At 46.1% G+C, this 12,828-nt stretch overlaps 1 protein-coding gene across 1 annotated transcript in view; it reads left to right on the top strand.

Annotated features, from left to right (window-relative positions):
• Window positions 1-12,828, top strand: part of pear1 (platelet endothelial aggregation receptor 1) — a 39,527-nt gene that overhangs the window by 14,021 nt on the left and 12,678 nt on the right. The window contains exons 8-10 of the mRNA XM_072459976.1: window positions 3,975-4,187; window positions 10,653-10,827; window positions 11,260-11,380. Coding sequence (XP_072316077.1) covers window positions 3,975-4,187; window positions 10,653-10,827; window positions 11,260-11,380 — 509 coding nt within the window. The remainder of the gene's footprint in view (window positions 1-3,974; window positions 4,188-10,652; window positions 10,828-11,259; window positions 11,381-12,828) is intronic.

Here is a 12,828-nt window from a genome sequence, read left to right as displayed (position 1 = left end):
GTACACATACAAGCAACAGTGTTCATTTGTTCAAATGAACTAATGAGGTCATAAAAACACATTACACACCAAATTAGAGCCATGTTTCCACTGGTTCACTTTAGAGTGGGTCAGGTCTGTAAGTGTCTCCACTGTCTTAAGTGAACTGTTCCTGTCCATTTAAGAGATCCAAAGTGCACCCTGATCGCTCCCAAAGCGATCTGACATTATCCCATTTGGAACTCGTGCAAAAAAAACCTGTGCATGTCCAGATACGTTGGTGCTGAAGTTTCTATGGTAACCATCCTCGGAACAAGCCTTTTTTAGATTAATTCAAGTTGGAAAATAACCTTTTTTCCTGATAAAGATGAGATAAGATAAGATAAGATATTCCTTTATTGTCCCACATGGGGAAATTTCATTGGTGCAACGCAGGTAGATACAGAGGTAGATACAGAAGAACAGATCACTTATAGGAAGTCTGAAAAACACTTTCAGTAGAAGATCTCCTATAAATAAATAAAAACTCCCATAGACAAATTAATAAATAAATACATAAATACCATTGCATGTGATCACGACAGTAATTGCACATGAATATGTGTCACGACAGCACATAGATTGCACATGAATTCCAACAGCAATTGCACATATGACAGAATTGCACATCAGTATTAGGTTAGGTCAGTATTGCGACGGGATAACGTGACGCTCATAAAAAAGGTGATATTCCAAAGTCCATAAAAAATATACATTTGAGCTGTTGATAGATGTTAGATCATGGAACAGAGCTAAAGTCTGACTAAAGATGTAAAATGGCTGTTTGATGATTATCAGTAAAAAACAGAATCTTATTGCCATTGTCACTGAACAAAATTCACAAACTAGGAACTTGGTTTGGCATTAAAGTTTAACATAGAACAATTATTATCAATAATAATAATAATAATAATAATAATAATGGTAATAATAATGATAATAATAGCTAAATATATCAAATAAGGCATTCATAAAAATAAGAATTGACTAATAAAATAAAAATAGACTAATCAGCGGCGGCTGGTCCATAAAGGGCGCTTGATTGTGATTTGATTAGCCAATCAAATCATAATCAAAAGTGACGACGTCACTATGGAAAATGCCATAGAAAAATAGTCTGAGAGGGGCGCTATCTTCAGCCCATTTAAGCAGTAGTTACGCCATGGAGCTACTCCATGGAGCTACGCCATTGAGCTACGCCATTGAGCTACGCCGTATGTGGAAGTGCCACACGCCTTGTTTTCCGTCTTTACTTCTTAAACTGCATCTACAGACGTCTGTTACAAAAGTACGTCCAAAACGATTCAGAATGAGCTGCTCGACTGTGGCTGCTATGAATATAAAACTATATTCATGTAGAAGTGAAAGCGGCTGATTTCATATCAATCCTAATGTGATGTCAAACTCCGTTACCTTGACTACAGTTTAGTTTATTACCTGGATAAGGCAAACGCTAAGCATTAAGTATCGCTTGACCTTTATTCATAAAAATATGTTTTGGTTTTTAGAAAACCCATGAAAGAAAGCTATGAATGACATGTCTTTATGAACAACTTTCCATATAGCAATAATGTCTGTGATGATTAAATATACAAATGTTACACATGTAGTTCAGGGTAGCTAATGCCACTTAGAAGCTGTTTTATGAAACACCAACAATTGTTTGTGTTTTTATTTCCTCTTCATGTAGTAATTGTTACTCTGCATTATAAGTGACAGTATCACTGAGATTTTTGTTTTGCTCTTTTCAATCTGATATTTTCTAAAGTGTAAAATGTAATTTTATGTCAAATGTATTTTCTCACAAATGGTATCTGCCTCTAAGTCATAGTATTATCATTACCAAAAGTGGAAATAAAGTGTGTTTACTTCATTAATTCAGTTGTAAATGTGTATTTAAAATATGTATCCATACAGTCAATGTTAAAAATTAAATTTTGGACATTTAAAAAAAACAAAAACACGGTCATGTCAAATAGCCCCCCCTATATTTTGCACCACCACTATATATACTATGAGTATATACACAAAATGTATAGATGGTCACAAAAAGTGAGCAGTGCAACCAGTTATTGGTTTGAATAATTGTTTTTAAGAAGTGTTCATGAGTCCAACGGCAGAGGGATGGACCGTAAACTCCTGCTTGAGGGGAGTGGCCTCCTGTCTGAGGGGAGTGGCCTCTTGCCTGAGGGGAGTGGCTCAAATAGGGTGAGAAGGTTCAGCTTTGATCCGACCTGCAGAGATAGAAGTCCGCAGCCGATCACCTTCTCAGCAGAGCACACAATGCGCTGTAGTCTCTGTTTGTCCCTGGCTGTGGCTCCAGCGTATCACACGGTGATGGAGGAGCGGAGGATGGCCACCATCATCTGCGCTCAGCTTATGGTGGGCTCCCACCAAAACGCCAGGGCATCCGTCTGCAGCGTCATCTTGGATTGATCGATTGCTTTTGTTACTCTTTCTAAGCTTAAACTCTGTGAAATAGTAATAATCTGATATAACTGCATTAAGCCACAATCACAGAACCAAGGATGCACACATTTTTAATGGTTAGACAAGTTTAATTAAGGATGTACCAAATAGGACCGGTGTTCAAATTAATAATGTCTCACCAAACACTGACACCACTTATTTCCACTGATACTAACTTATATGTTGAGCCCACATGTTTAACAAAACAAAGCTAGCAAAGCATCTTAGCAAAGTTAGCATCAGCTGCCACTCAAATATTATATTTCCAGTGCATAATGCGTCTAACATTATGCAAAGTCAATGCATTACGTAAAGAGAGGTTAAAAAGTGAACTAAATGCAGAAAAAGCTGAGGAAGTAGTTTCCTCTTTCCTCTCGCTTTAGCCACGTCTCACAGCCACAAACTTGGAATTACTAAACATCTTATGTTATCAATTGCTAAGACTGGCCTCATGATTAAAAAGTATAATTCAGGTACAATTTATATTGTATTTATTAAGAAAACACTTCATGGTTGGGTGAGGAGCAGTTTTCCAAAATGACAATAGTGTAAATGAGAGGATTGGTTTATTTTTGGCCACATAATGAAGCCTCAAACCTTTTGCTTGAGTATTGCTTTGTTGTTTGGTGTTTGACATTCCAGTAGAAAGCAGCCGACTGCAGGATGAGGTTCTTGTGCTTCTGCTCTTTTTACTGTGTACCTCCCGCCTGGACATCCTGCACAAGACCACCATAAAACCAGAGCACGAGCCAGACTGAAGCCTCTGGGGAAGACTTCACTCCACTGTTTACTCTTTGCTTTTATGTTTGGCCAAAATCATCATAAAAAATCCACGTGAATGTAGTTCTTGCAATTTAGATCCCTTTGTCCGATTTGGAGCTCTGTGAGGAGTTCTGTGTCAATCTGGGATGGCGTTCACCAAAAATGGATCGGGTGAAGGCAAAATGTTGGCGAGGCATCTGGCAGCAGACAACCCAGGCAACTGTCCACTCTACCAGGGCTACCAGGGCTACCAGGGGTCCCAGGGCTACCAGGGGTCCCAGGGCTACCAGGGCTTCCAGGGCTAACAGGGCTACCAGGGGTCCCAGGGCTACCAGGGGTCCCAGGGCTAACAGGGCTTCCAGGGCTAACAGGGCTTCCAGGGGTCCCAGGGCTACCAGGGCTACCAGGGGTCCCAGGGCTAACAGGGCTACCAGGGCTAACAGGGGTCCCAGGGCTACCAGGGCTTCCAGGGCTACCAGGGCTACCAGGGGTCCCAGGGCTACCAGGGCTACCAGGGCTTCCAGGGGTCCCAGGGCTACCAGGGCTAAAACAAAAGGTTTTTGTGACTGTGGCCTTAAACATTTGTAGCCACACTTCTTGGACAAACCATGGGGTGACCTCTAGTCTTTGACCTCTAGTCTTTGACCTCTAGTCTTTGACCTCTAGTATTTGACCCCAGCCTCTGTAACATCTTTAAGTGCTGACCTTCTCCATGTTCTCCACAGGTGCAGCGAGGAGTGTCCGGTGGGCTCGTTCGGCCAGGACTGCTCAGGGGCCTGCGACTGCGCAAACGGGGCCCGCTGCTACAACATCGACGGGGGCTGTCTGTGCGAGCCGGGCTTCAGGGGCCCACAATGCTCGGAGCGGATGTGTGCGCACGGCTCCTATGGCATGCACTGCGAGAAGACCTGTCTGTGCGAGGACAAGAACACGCTCAGGTGGGACTGTCCTGCACAAAGACACCAGCAGGTCTGATTAGGCCCATGAATATGGCGTGTGCATGTGGCTGGTCCCAGGAGCTGATGTTGCACATTGGCTGCCTCACTTCTGCCAATCTGCCCCAGGGCAAGCCAATCGTGGCTTACCACCCCGAGTGCGGCGTGACTGAATATATTAAATACTATTATATTGTAACTTGCATAAAGAGTATTATAATAGAGCTATTTATTTTTACAATTTACCAATTCATTATATTTGATATGAAATAGGCTAATGATGGTTTTAGAACAAATTTAAATGCTATATTGCTCTATTAAAAGTTGTTGTGAAGTAGATTCTATGGAGCAGGATCACACCCAATGCAGCGATGTGATTGGCTGATCGGTCAGCGCTGCATTTAGGCGCGTCTTTAGTCATTTCCTCATCATCTTGTTTCTTCATGAATAAGAGTCAGATTGTAATAAAACATCATTGCAGCTTAACACGCATGTCTGTCCCCGCTCTCCGCCTCCCTGTGTCTGCCTTCTCCACATGGGCCCCTCCTGTGCCGGGCCCCTGTGTGTTTAGAGCCAGAGGAAACGGAGGAAAGAAATCCCAGTTGATTTTAAACTTTAAATGTAAATGTCATAAAACCTGCTCGTCTCTGACACGGGGAGAAGTTACTCCTACATGACTCCTACACGACTCCTACATGACTCCTACACGACTCCTACACGACTCCTACATGACTCCTACACGACTCCTACATGACCCCTACACGACTCCTACATTACTCCTACATTATTCCTACACGACTCCTACATCACTCCTACATTATTCCTACACGACTCCTACATCACTCCTACATTATTCCTACACGACTCCTACATGACTCCTACATGACTCCTACACGACTCCTACATTATTCCTACATGACTCCTACACGACTCCTACATGACTCCTACACGACTCCTACATGACTCCTACACGACTCCTACACAACTTTTACATGACTCTTACACGACTCCTACACGACTCCTACATGACTCCTACACGACTCCTACACAACTTTTACACGACTCTTACACGACTCCTACATGACTCTTACATGACTCCTACATTATTCCTACATTACTCCTACATGACTTCTACACGACTCCTACATGACTCCTACATGACTCCTACACGACTCTTACACGACTCCTACACGACTCTTACATGACTCCTACATTATTCCTACATTACTCCTACATGACTTCTACACGACTCCTACATGACTCCTACATGACTCCTACACGACTCTTACACGACTCCTACACGACTCCTACATGACTCTTACATGACTCCTACACGACTCCTACATGACTCCTACACGACTCCTACATTATTCCTACATGACTCCTACATGACTCCTACACGACTCCTACATGACTCCTACATGACTCCTACACAACTTTTACATGACTCTTACACGACTCCTACACGACTCCTACATGACTCCTACACGACTCCTACACAACTTTTACATGACTCCTACACGACTCCTACATTACTCCTACACGACTCCTACACGACTCCTACACGACTCCTACATGACTTCTACACGACTCCTACACGACTCCTACATGACTCCTACACGACTCTTACACGACTCCTACACGACTCCTACATGACTCTTACATGACTCCTACACGACTCCTACACGACTCCTACACGACTCCTACATGACTCCTACATGACTCCTACACGACTCCTACATGACTCCTACATGACTCCTACATTACTCCTACATTATACCTACATGACTCCTACATGACTCCTACACGACTCCTACATGACTCCTACATGACTCCTACATATATATATATATATATATATATATATATATATATATATATATATATATATATTATGATCCTGAAATAAATACTAAAAGCCACTTTTTATTCTTAATAACAAGAAATTTGCAAAAAATGTCAATACAGTTTTCTAGCCTTAAAATGTAATCTGAGCGACGCAAAAAGTATAATTTGTGGTAAAGTCATGGCTCAAATAAACTAAACTATTGGGGGCTCAACATTTTGAGTCATATTACGTTTAGTGAATAAACAAATGTGACTACACTGTAGCAGAGATCCCTCACTGTAGCAGAGATCACACACTGTAGCAGAGATCACTCACTGTAGCAGAGATCACACACTGTAGCAGAGATCACTCACTGTAGTAGAGATCACTCACTGTAGCAGAGATCCCTCACTGTAGCAGAGATCACACACTGTAGCAGAGATCCCTCACTGTAGCAGAGATCACACACTGTAGCAGAGATCCCTCACTGTAGCAGAGATCACACACTGTAGCAGAGATCCCTCACTGTAGCAGAGATCACTCACTGTAGCAGAGATCCCTCACTGTAGCAGAGATCACACACTGTAGCAGAGATCCCTCACTGTAGCAGAGATCACACACTTTAGCAGAGATCACACACTGTAGCAGAGATCCCTCACTGTAGCAGAGATCACACACTGTAGCAGAGATCACTCACTGTAGCAGAGATCACTCACTGTAGCAGAGATCACACACTGTAGTAGAGATCACTCACTGTAGCAGAGATCACTCACTGTAGCAGAGATCACACACTGTAGCAGAGATCACTCACTGTAGCAGATATCCCTCACTGTAGCAGAGATCACACACTGTAGCAGAGATCACTCACTGTAGTAGAGATCACACACTGTAGCAGAGATCACTCACTGTAGCAGATATCCCTCACTGTAGCAGAGATCACACACTGTAGCAGAGATCACTCACTGTAGCAAAGATCACACACTGTAGTAGAGATCACACACTGTAGCAGAGATCCCTCACTGTAGCAGAGATCACTCACTGTAGCAGAGATCACACACTGTAGTAGAGATCACTCACTGTAGCAGAGATCACTCACTGTAGCAGAGATCACACACTGTAGCAGAGATCACTCACTGTAGCAGATATCCCTCACTGTAGCAGAGATCACACACTGTAGCAGAGATCACTCACTGTAGCAGAGATCACACACTGTAGCAGAGATCACTCACTGTAGCAGAGATCCCTCACTGTAGCAGAGATCACACACTGTAGCAGAGATCACTCACTGTAGCAGAGATCCCTCACTGTAGCAGAGATCACACACTTTAGCAGAGATCACACATTGTAGCAGAGATCCCTCACTGTAGCAGAGATCACACACTGTAGCAAAGATCACACACTGTAGTAGAGATCACACACTGTAGCAGAGATCACACACTGTAGCAAAGATCACACACTGTAGTAGAGATCACACACTGTAGCAGAGATCACACACTGTAGCAGAGATCACACACTGTAGCAGAGATCACACACTGTAGTAGAGATCACACACTGTAGCAGAGATCACACACTGTAGCAAAGATCACACACTGTAGCAGAGATCACTCACTGTAGCAGAGATCACACACTGTAGTAGAGATCACACACTGTAGCAGAGATCACACACTGTAGCAGAGATCACTCACTGTAGCAGAGATCACACACTGTAGCAGAGATCACACACTGTAGTAGAGATCACACACTGTAGCAGAGATCACACACTGTAGCAAAGATCACACACTGTAGCAGAGATCACTCACTGTAGCAGAGATCACACACTGTAGTAGAGATCCCTCACTGTAGCAGAGATCACACACTGTAGCAGAGATCACTCACTGTAGCAGAGATCCCTCACTGTAGCAGAGATCACTCACTGTAGCAGAGATCACTCACTGTAGCAGAGATCACACACTGTAACAGAGATCACACACTGTAGCAGAGATCACACACTGTAACAGAGATCACTCACTGTAGCAGAGATCACACACTGTAGTAGAGATCCCTCACTGTAGCAGAGATCACTCACTGTAGCAGAGATCACTCACTGTAGCAGAGATCACACACTGTAGTAGAGATCCCTCACTGTAGCAGAGATCACACACTGTAGCAGAGATCACACACTGTAGTAGAGATCACACACTGTAGCAGAGATCACACACTGTAGCAAAGATCACACACTGTAGCAGAGATCACTCACTGTAGCAGAGATCACACACTGTAGCAAAGATCACACACTATAGCAGAGATCACTCACTGTAGCAGAGATCACACACTGTAGCAGAGATCACACAATGTAGTAGAGATCACACACTGTAGCAGAGATCACACACTAGCAAAGATCACACACTGTAGCAGAGATCACTCACTGTAGCAGAGATCACACACTGTAGCAGAGATCACTCACTGTAGCAGAGATCCCTCACTGTAGCAGAGATCACTCACTGTAGCAGAGATCACTCACTGTAGCAGAGATCACACACTGTAACAGAGATCACACACTGTAGCAGAGATCACACACTGTAACAGAGATCACTCACTGTAGCAGAGATCACACACTGTAGTAGAGATCCCTCACTGTAGCAGAGATCACTCACTGTAGCAGAGATCACACACTGTAACAGAGATCCCTCACTGTAGCAGAGATCACTCACTGTAGCAGAGATCCCTCACTGTAGCAGAGATCACTCACTGTAGCAGAGATCCCTCACTGTAGCAGAGATCACACACTGTAGTAGAGATCACACACTGTAGCAGAGATCACTCACTGTAGCAGAGATCCCTCACTGTAGTAGAGATCACACACTGTAGCAGAGATCCCTCACTGTAGCAGAGATCACACACTGTAGCAGAGATCCCTCACTGTAGCAGAGATCACACACTGTAGCAGAGATCCCTCACTGTAGCAGAGATCCCTCACTGTAGCAGAGATCACTCACTGTAGCAGAGATCCCTCACTGTAGCAGAGATCACACACTGTAGTAGAGATCACACACTGTAGCAGAGATCACTCACTGTAGCAGAGATCCCTCACTGTAGTAGAGATCACACACTGTAGCAGAGATCCCTCACTGTAGATCACTCATGACACTTTTCAGAGGTTAATGCCACTTTCTCCCTTTAAATCACACTTGACTCTTGCCTCTGGACTTGAGAGACTTTCCAGGTTGGATGAGTCCTGCCTGTTTCTCTTTGTGCTTCACCCCACACTCTCTGCTGGAGCCCGGTGCAGGGGCCCGGTGCAGGGGCCCGGTGCAGGGGCCCGGTGCAGGGGCCCGGTGCAGGGGCCCGGTGCAGGGGCCTGGTGCAGGGGCCCGGTGCAGGGGCCCGGTGCACAGATGAGTTTAGCAGACGTGAGCAGGCCCCCCGGACATGGAGAAGTGCCGCCCCCTGAAGGCCACAGGGTGAAGTGCGGGCTGAACTTGGGCTAACTCAGACTTTCCACTCATTTACTCAGTGTGGGAAAGTGTCTCTGTGGGTGAGGGGACAGGGGGGAGGGGGGAGTCTGTGGCTGCACCAAACACTTCCACGTTTAACCCTTTCACTCGCACGCGTGAGGAAATACATTTGCAAAGTAAATAATGCATACTAGTACATTTTGTGAGGTCGGTGTGGGGCAGAGCTGGGCTGGACTGTGTCAACACAGTTTGGTTTATGAAGTATTTCTGATTGGTTGGGCTCAAAGGACATCATAGAATCCCTATATTCAAACTGAGAGGGCGAACGAGCAGTGGTGGAAGAAGGACTCAAGTTTGTCATTTAAATCCCAAGTTTGTTCCTTTTTAGCTGAATTGTATACTAAAATAAAAGCATTTGAATGGTTTTATTGCACTAAAATAGAGTAGGGTAAAGTATTTCACACAGATTTAGAAAACTCTTAAAGTGTCTTATATTGATGCAAAACTGTGCTAATTTTTGGGTCAAAGGAACAACAGAATAGACATAAGATAAGTTAATTTATCCAGTTGGTTTTGTTTAGATATTTTTGTCAAAACTTAAAGTCCAAAGTCGTGTTGTCTTTTCACACGTCTCTACAGAAAGTACTTTACTCTTCAGTGTGGTTGAAAATGTAGTACAGTAGAAAGTACAGATACCAGCGCTCTAATGTAGTGAAGTAAAAGTAAAACGTAGTCAAGTACCATAGTTAAGTACTGACACCTTTCAATTGTACAGTACTTTTACTTTAGGACGTGTGACTTTCCACCAAAGGGGACTTGTCAGAATAGAGTGTTAAGTTACTTCCAAATAGTAGTAGAAGTACAAAGTACGTCTACCAATTTTCCAAATGTATGTACAAAATGTACAAACGTCAGTACAAAGTGTCAAAGGGATTCATCTGGACACTCACAGTGGAAGAGGAACACTTTGTGCAGTACATTACTCAAGTAGCAGCAAAAGAATGAGCTTTGAAACTACAGCAAGAAGTGCCACTGTAATCATAGGTTCCTGGAGTAAGAGAACCTGAAGTGTTGTGGCAGAATTGGATTTTGAACTGTCAAAATGCAGGTGTTTTGACCCCATGACCTCTCGTGTGTGTTTTGACCCCATGACCTCTCGTGTGTGTTTTGACCCCATGACCTCTCGTGTGTGTTGTCCTCCTGCAGCTGCCACCCAATGAAGGGCGAGTGCACGTGTGAGCCGGGCTGGGCGGGGCTTCACTGTAACGAGACGTGTGCAGTGGGCTTCTTCGGCCCCGCCTGTCAGGAGCCGTGTCTGTGCGTGAACAGCGGGTCATGTGACGGGGCCACGGGGAGGTGTGTCTGCGGGCCCGGCTTCACGGTGAGTGGCACCATTATGCACAGTCCTCTTCTATTCTTCTTCTCAGAGTGATTTTGGGCATAACAAACATGAATTTAATTGAAATTAAATTGAATTGAATTGATTGGTTCAACCCAGCTGTCAATCACTCAGAGCAGGACAAAGACTGAGGAAGGAGAAGGGGGCGTGTTTGAGCAAAAAAAAAAAAAAATCAATACTAAAACTAGTATTGAAGCTAAAACATTTGACCCAGAACTAATGTAACATCACAATGTTTAATAAAGAAAGTATTATTATTTTGTGTCGAAAATGTCAATCTATTGTTGAAAACTTTGACCTAAAAGGAGCTTTTTTAATTTTCTTTGTCGTATCAAAATTGGTATTGAGTTGCAGCAAAAATAAATGTGTATTTACACCAGGCAGTACTAGTACCTCCTGTTGCTGTGTTCCCAGGGGCCTCACTGCGAAACTGTGTGTAAGAGCGGCACCTTTGGACACAACTGCTCTCTGGAGTGTGACTGTCTGCACGCTGTAGACTGCTCCCCACTGGACGGAACCTGCTACTGCAAGGACGGTGTGTACAGCACTAACTCTGCCTCCTCTCTGCCCCTCTCTGCCCCCTCTCTGCCCTTCTCTGCCCCCTCTCTGCCCTTCTCTGCCCCCTCTCTGCCCCCTCTCTGCCCCCTCTCTGCCCTTCTCTGCCCCCTCTCTGCCCCTCTCTGCCCCCTCCCTGCCCCCTCTCTGCCCCTCCCTGCCCCCTCTCTGCCCCCTCTCTGCCTCCTCTCTGCCCTTCTCTGCCCCCTCTCTGCCCCTCCCTGCCCCCTCTCTGCCCCCTCTCTGCCTCCTCTCTGCCCTTCTCTGCCCCCTCTCTGATCCTCTCTGCTCCTCTCTGCCCCCTCTCTGCCCCCTCTCTGCCCCTCTCTGCCCCTCTCTGCTCCTCTCTGCTCCTCTCTGCCCCTCTCTGCTCCTCTCTGCTCCTCTCTGCCCCCTCTCTGCTCCTCTCTGCCCCTCTCTGCTCCTCTCTGCTCCTCTCTGCCCCCTCTCTGCTCCTCTCTGCCCCCTCTCTGCCCCTCTCTGCTCCTCTCTGCCTCCTCTCTGCTCCTCTCTGCTCCTCTCTGCCCCCTCTCTGCTCCTCTCTGCTCCTCTCTGCCCCCTCTCTGCTCCTCTCTGCCCCCTCTCTGCTCCTCTCTGCCCCTCTCTGCTCCTCTCTGCTCCTCTCTGCCCCCTCTCTGCTCCTCTCTGCCCCTCTCTGCTCCTCTCTGCCCCCTCTCTGCTCCTCTCTGCCCCTCTCTGCCCCCTCTCTGCTCCTCTCTGCCCCTCTCTGCTCCTCTCTGCCCCTCTCTGCCCCCTCTCTGCCCCCTCTCTGCTCCTCTCTGCCCCTCTCTGCTCCTCTCTGCTCCTCTCTGCCCCCTCTCTGCTCCTCTCTGCCCCCTCTCTGCTCCTCTCTGCTCCTCTCTGCCCCCTCTCTGCTCCTCTCTGCTCCTCTCTGCCCCTCTCTGCTCCTCTCTGCCCCCTCTCTGCTCCTCTCTGCTCCTCTCTGCCCCCTCTCTGCTCCTCTCTGCCCCTCTCTGCTCCTCTCTGCCCCCTCTCTGCTCCTCTCTGCTCCTCTCTGCCCCTCTCTGCTCCTCTCTGCCCCCTCTCTGCTCCTCTCTGCCCCCTCTCTGCTCCTCTCTGCCCCCTCTCTGCTCCTCTCTGCCCCCTCTCTGCTCCTCTCTGCTCCTCTCTGCTCCTCTCTGCTCCTCTCTGCCCCCTCTCTGCTCCTCTCTGCCCCCTCTCTGCTCCTCTCTGCCCCCTCTCTGCTCCTCTCTGCCCCCTCTCTGCTCCTCTCTGCCCCCTCTCTGCTCCTCTCTGCCCTTCTCTGTCATATACATTTACTTGGAAGTATTTAAAGTTGTAAAATGCATGTGGAGATGATTTTTGAGAAGTTCATTTTGTATTTTAGCTGCTTCAGGACATGATGAATGACAAATGTACATTATACATTACCTCACAGTAAACTCCTGAGCACGTCCAACTGTGTGT

This window comes from Eucyclogobius newberryi, unplaced genomic scaffold, assembly GCF_026437365.1.
Source record: "Eucyclogobius newberryi isolate DKJ021-1_F unplaced genomic scaffold, fEucNew1.0.hap1 SCAF_3, whole genome shotgun sequence".
In the NCBI taxonomy this organism is placed as follows: Eukaryota; Metazoa; Chordata; class Actinopteri; order Gobiiformes; family Gobiidae; genus Eucyclogobius; species Eucyclogobius newberryi.
The sequence above is the reverse complement of the archived record's forward strand: the minus strand, read 5'-3'. Positions and strand labels throughout refer to the sequence as shown.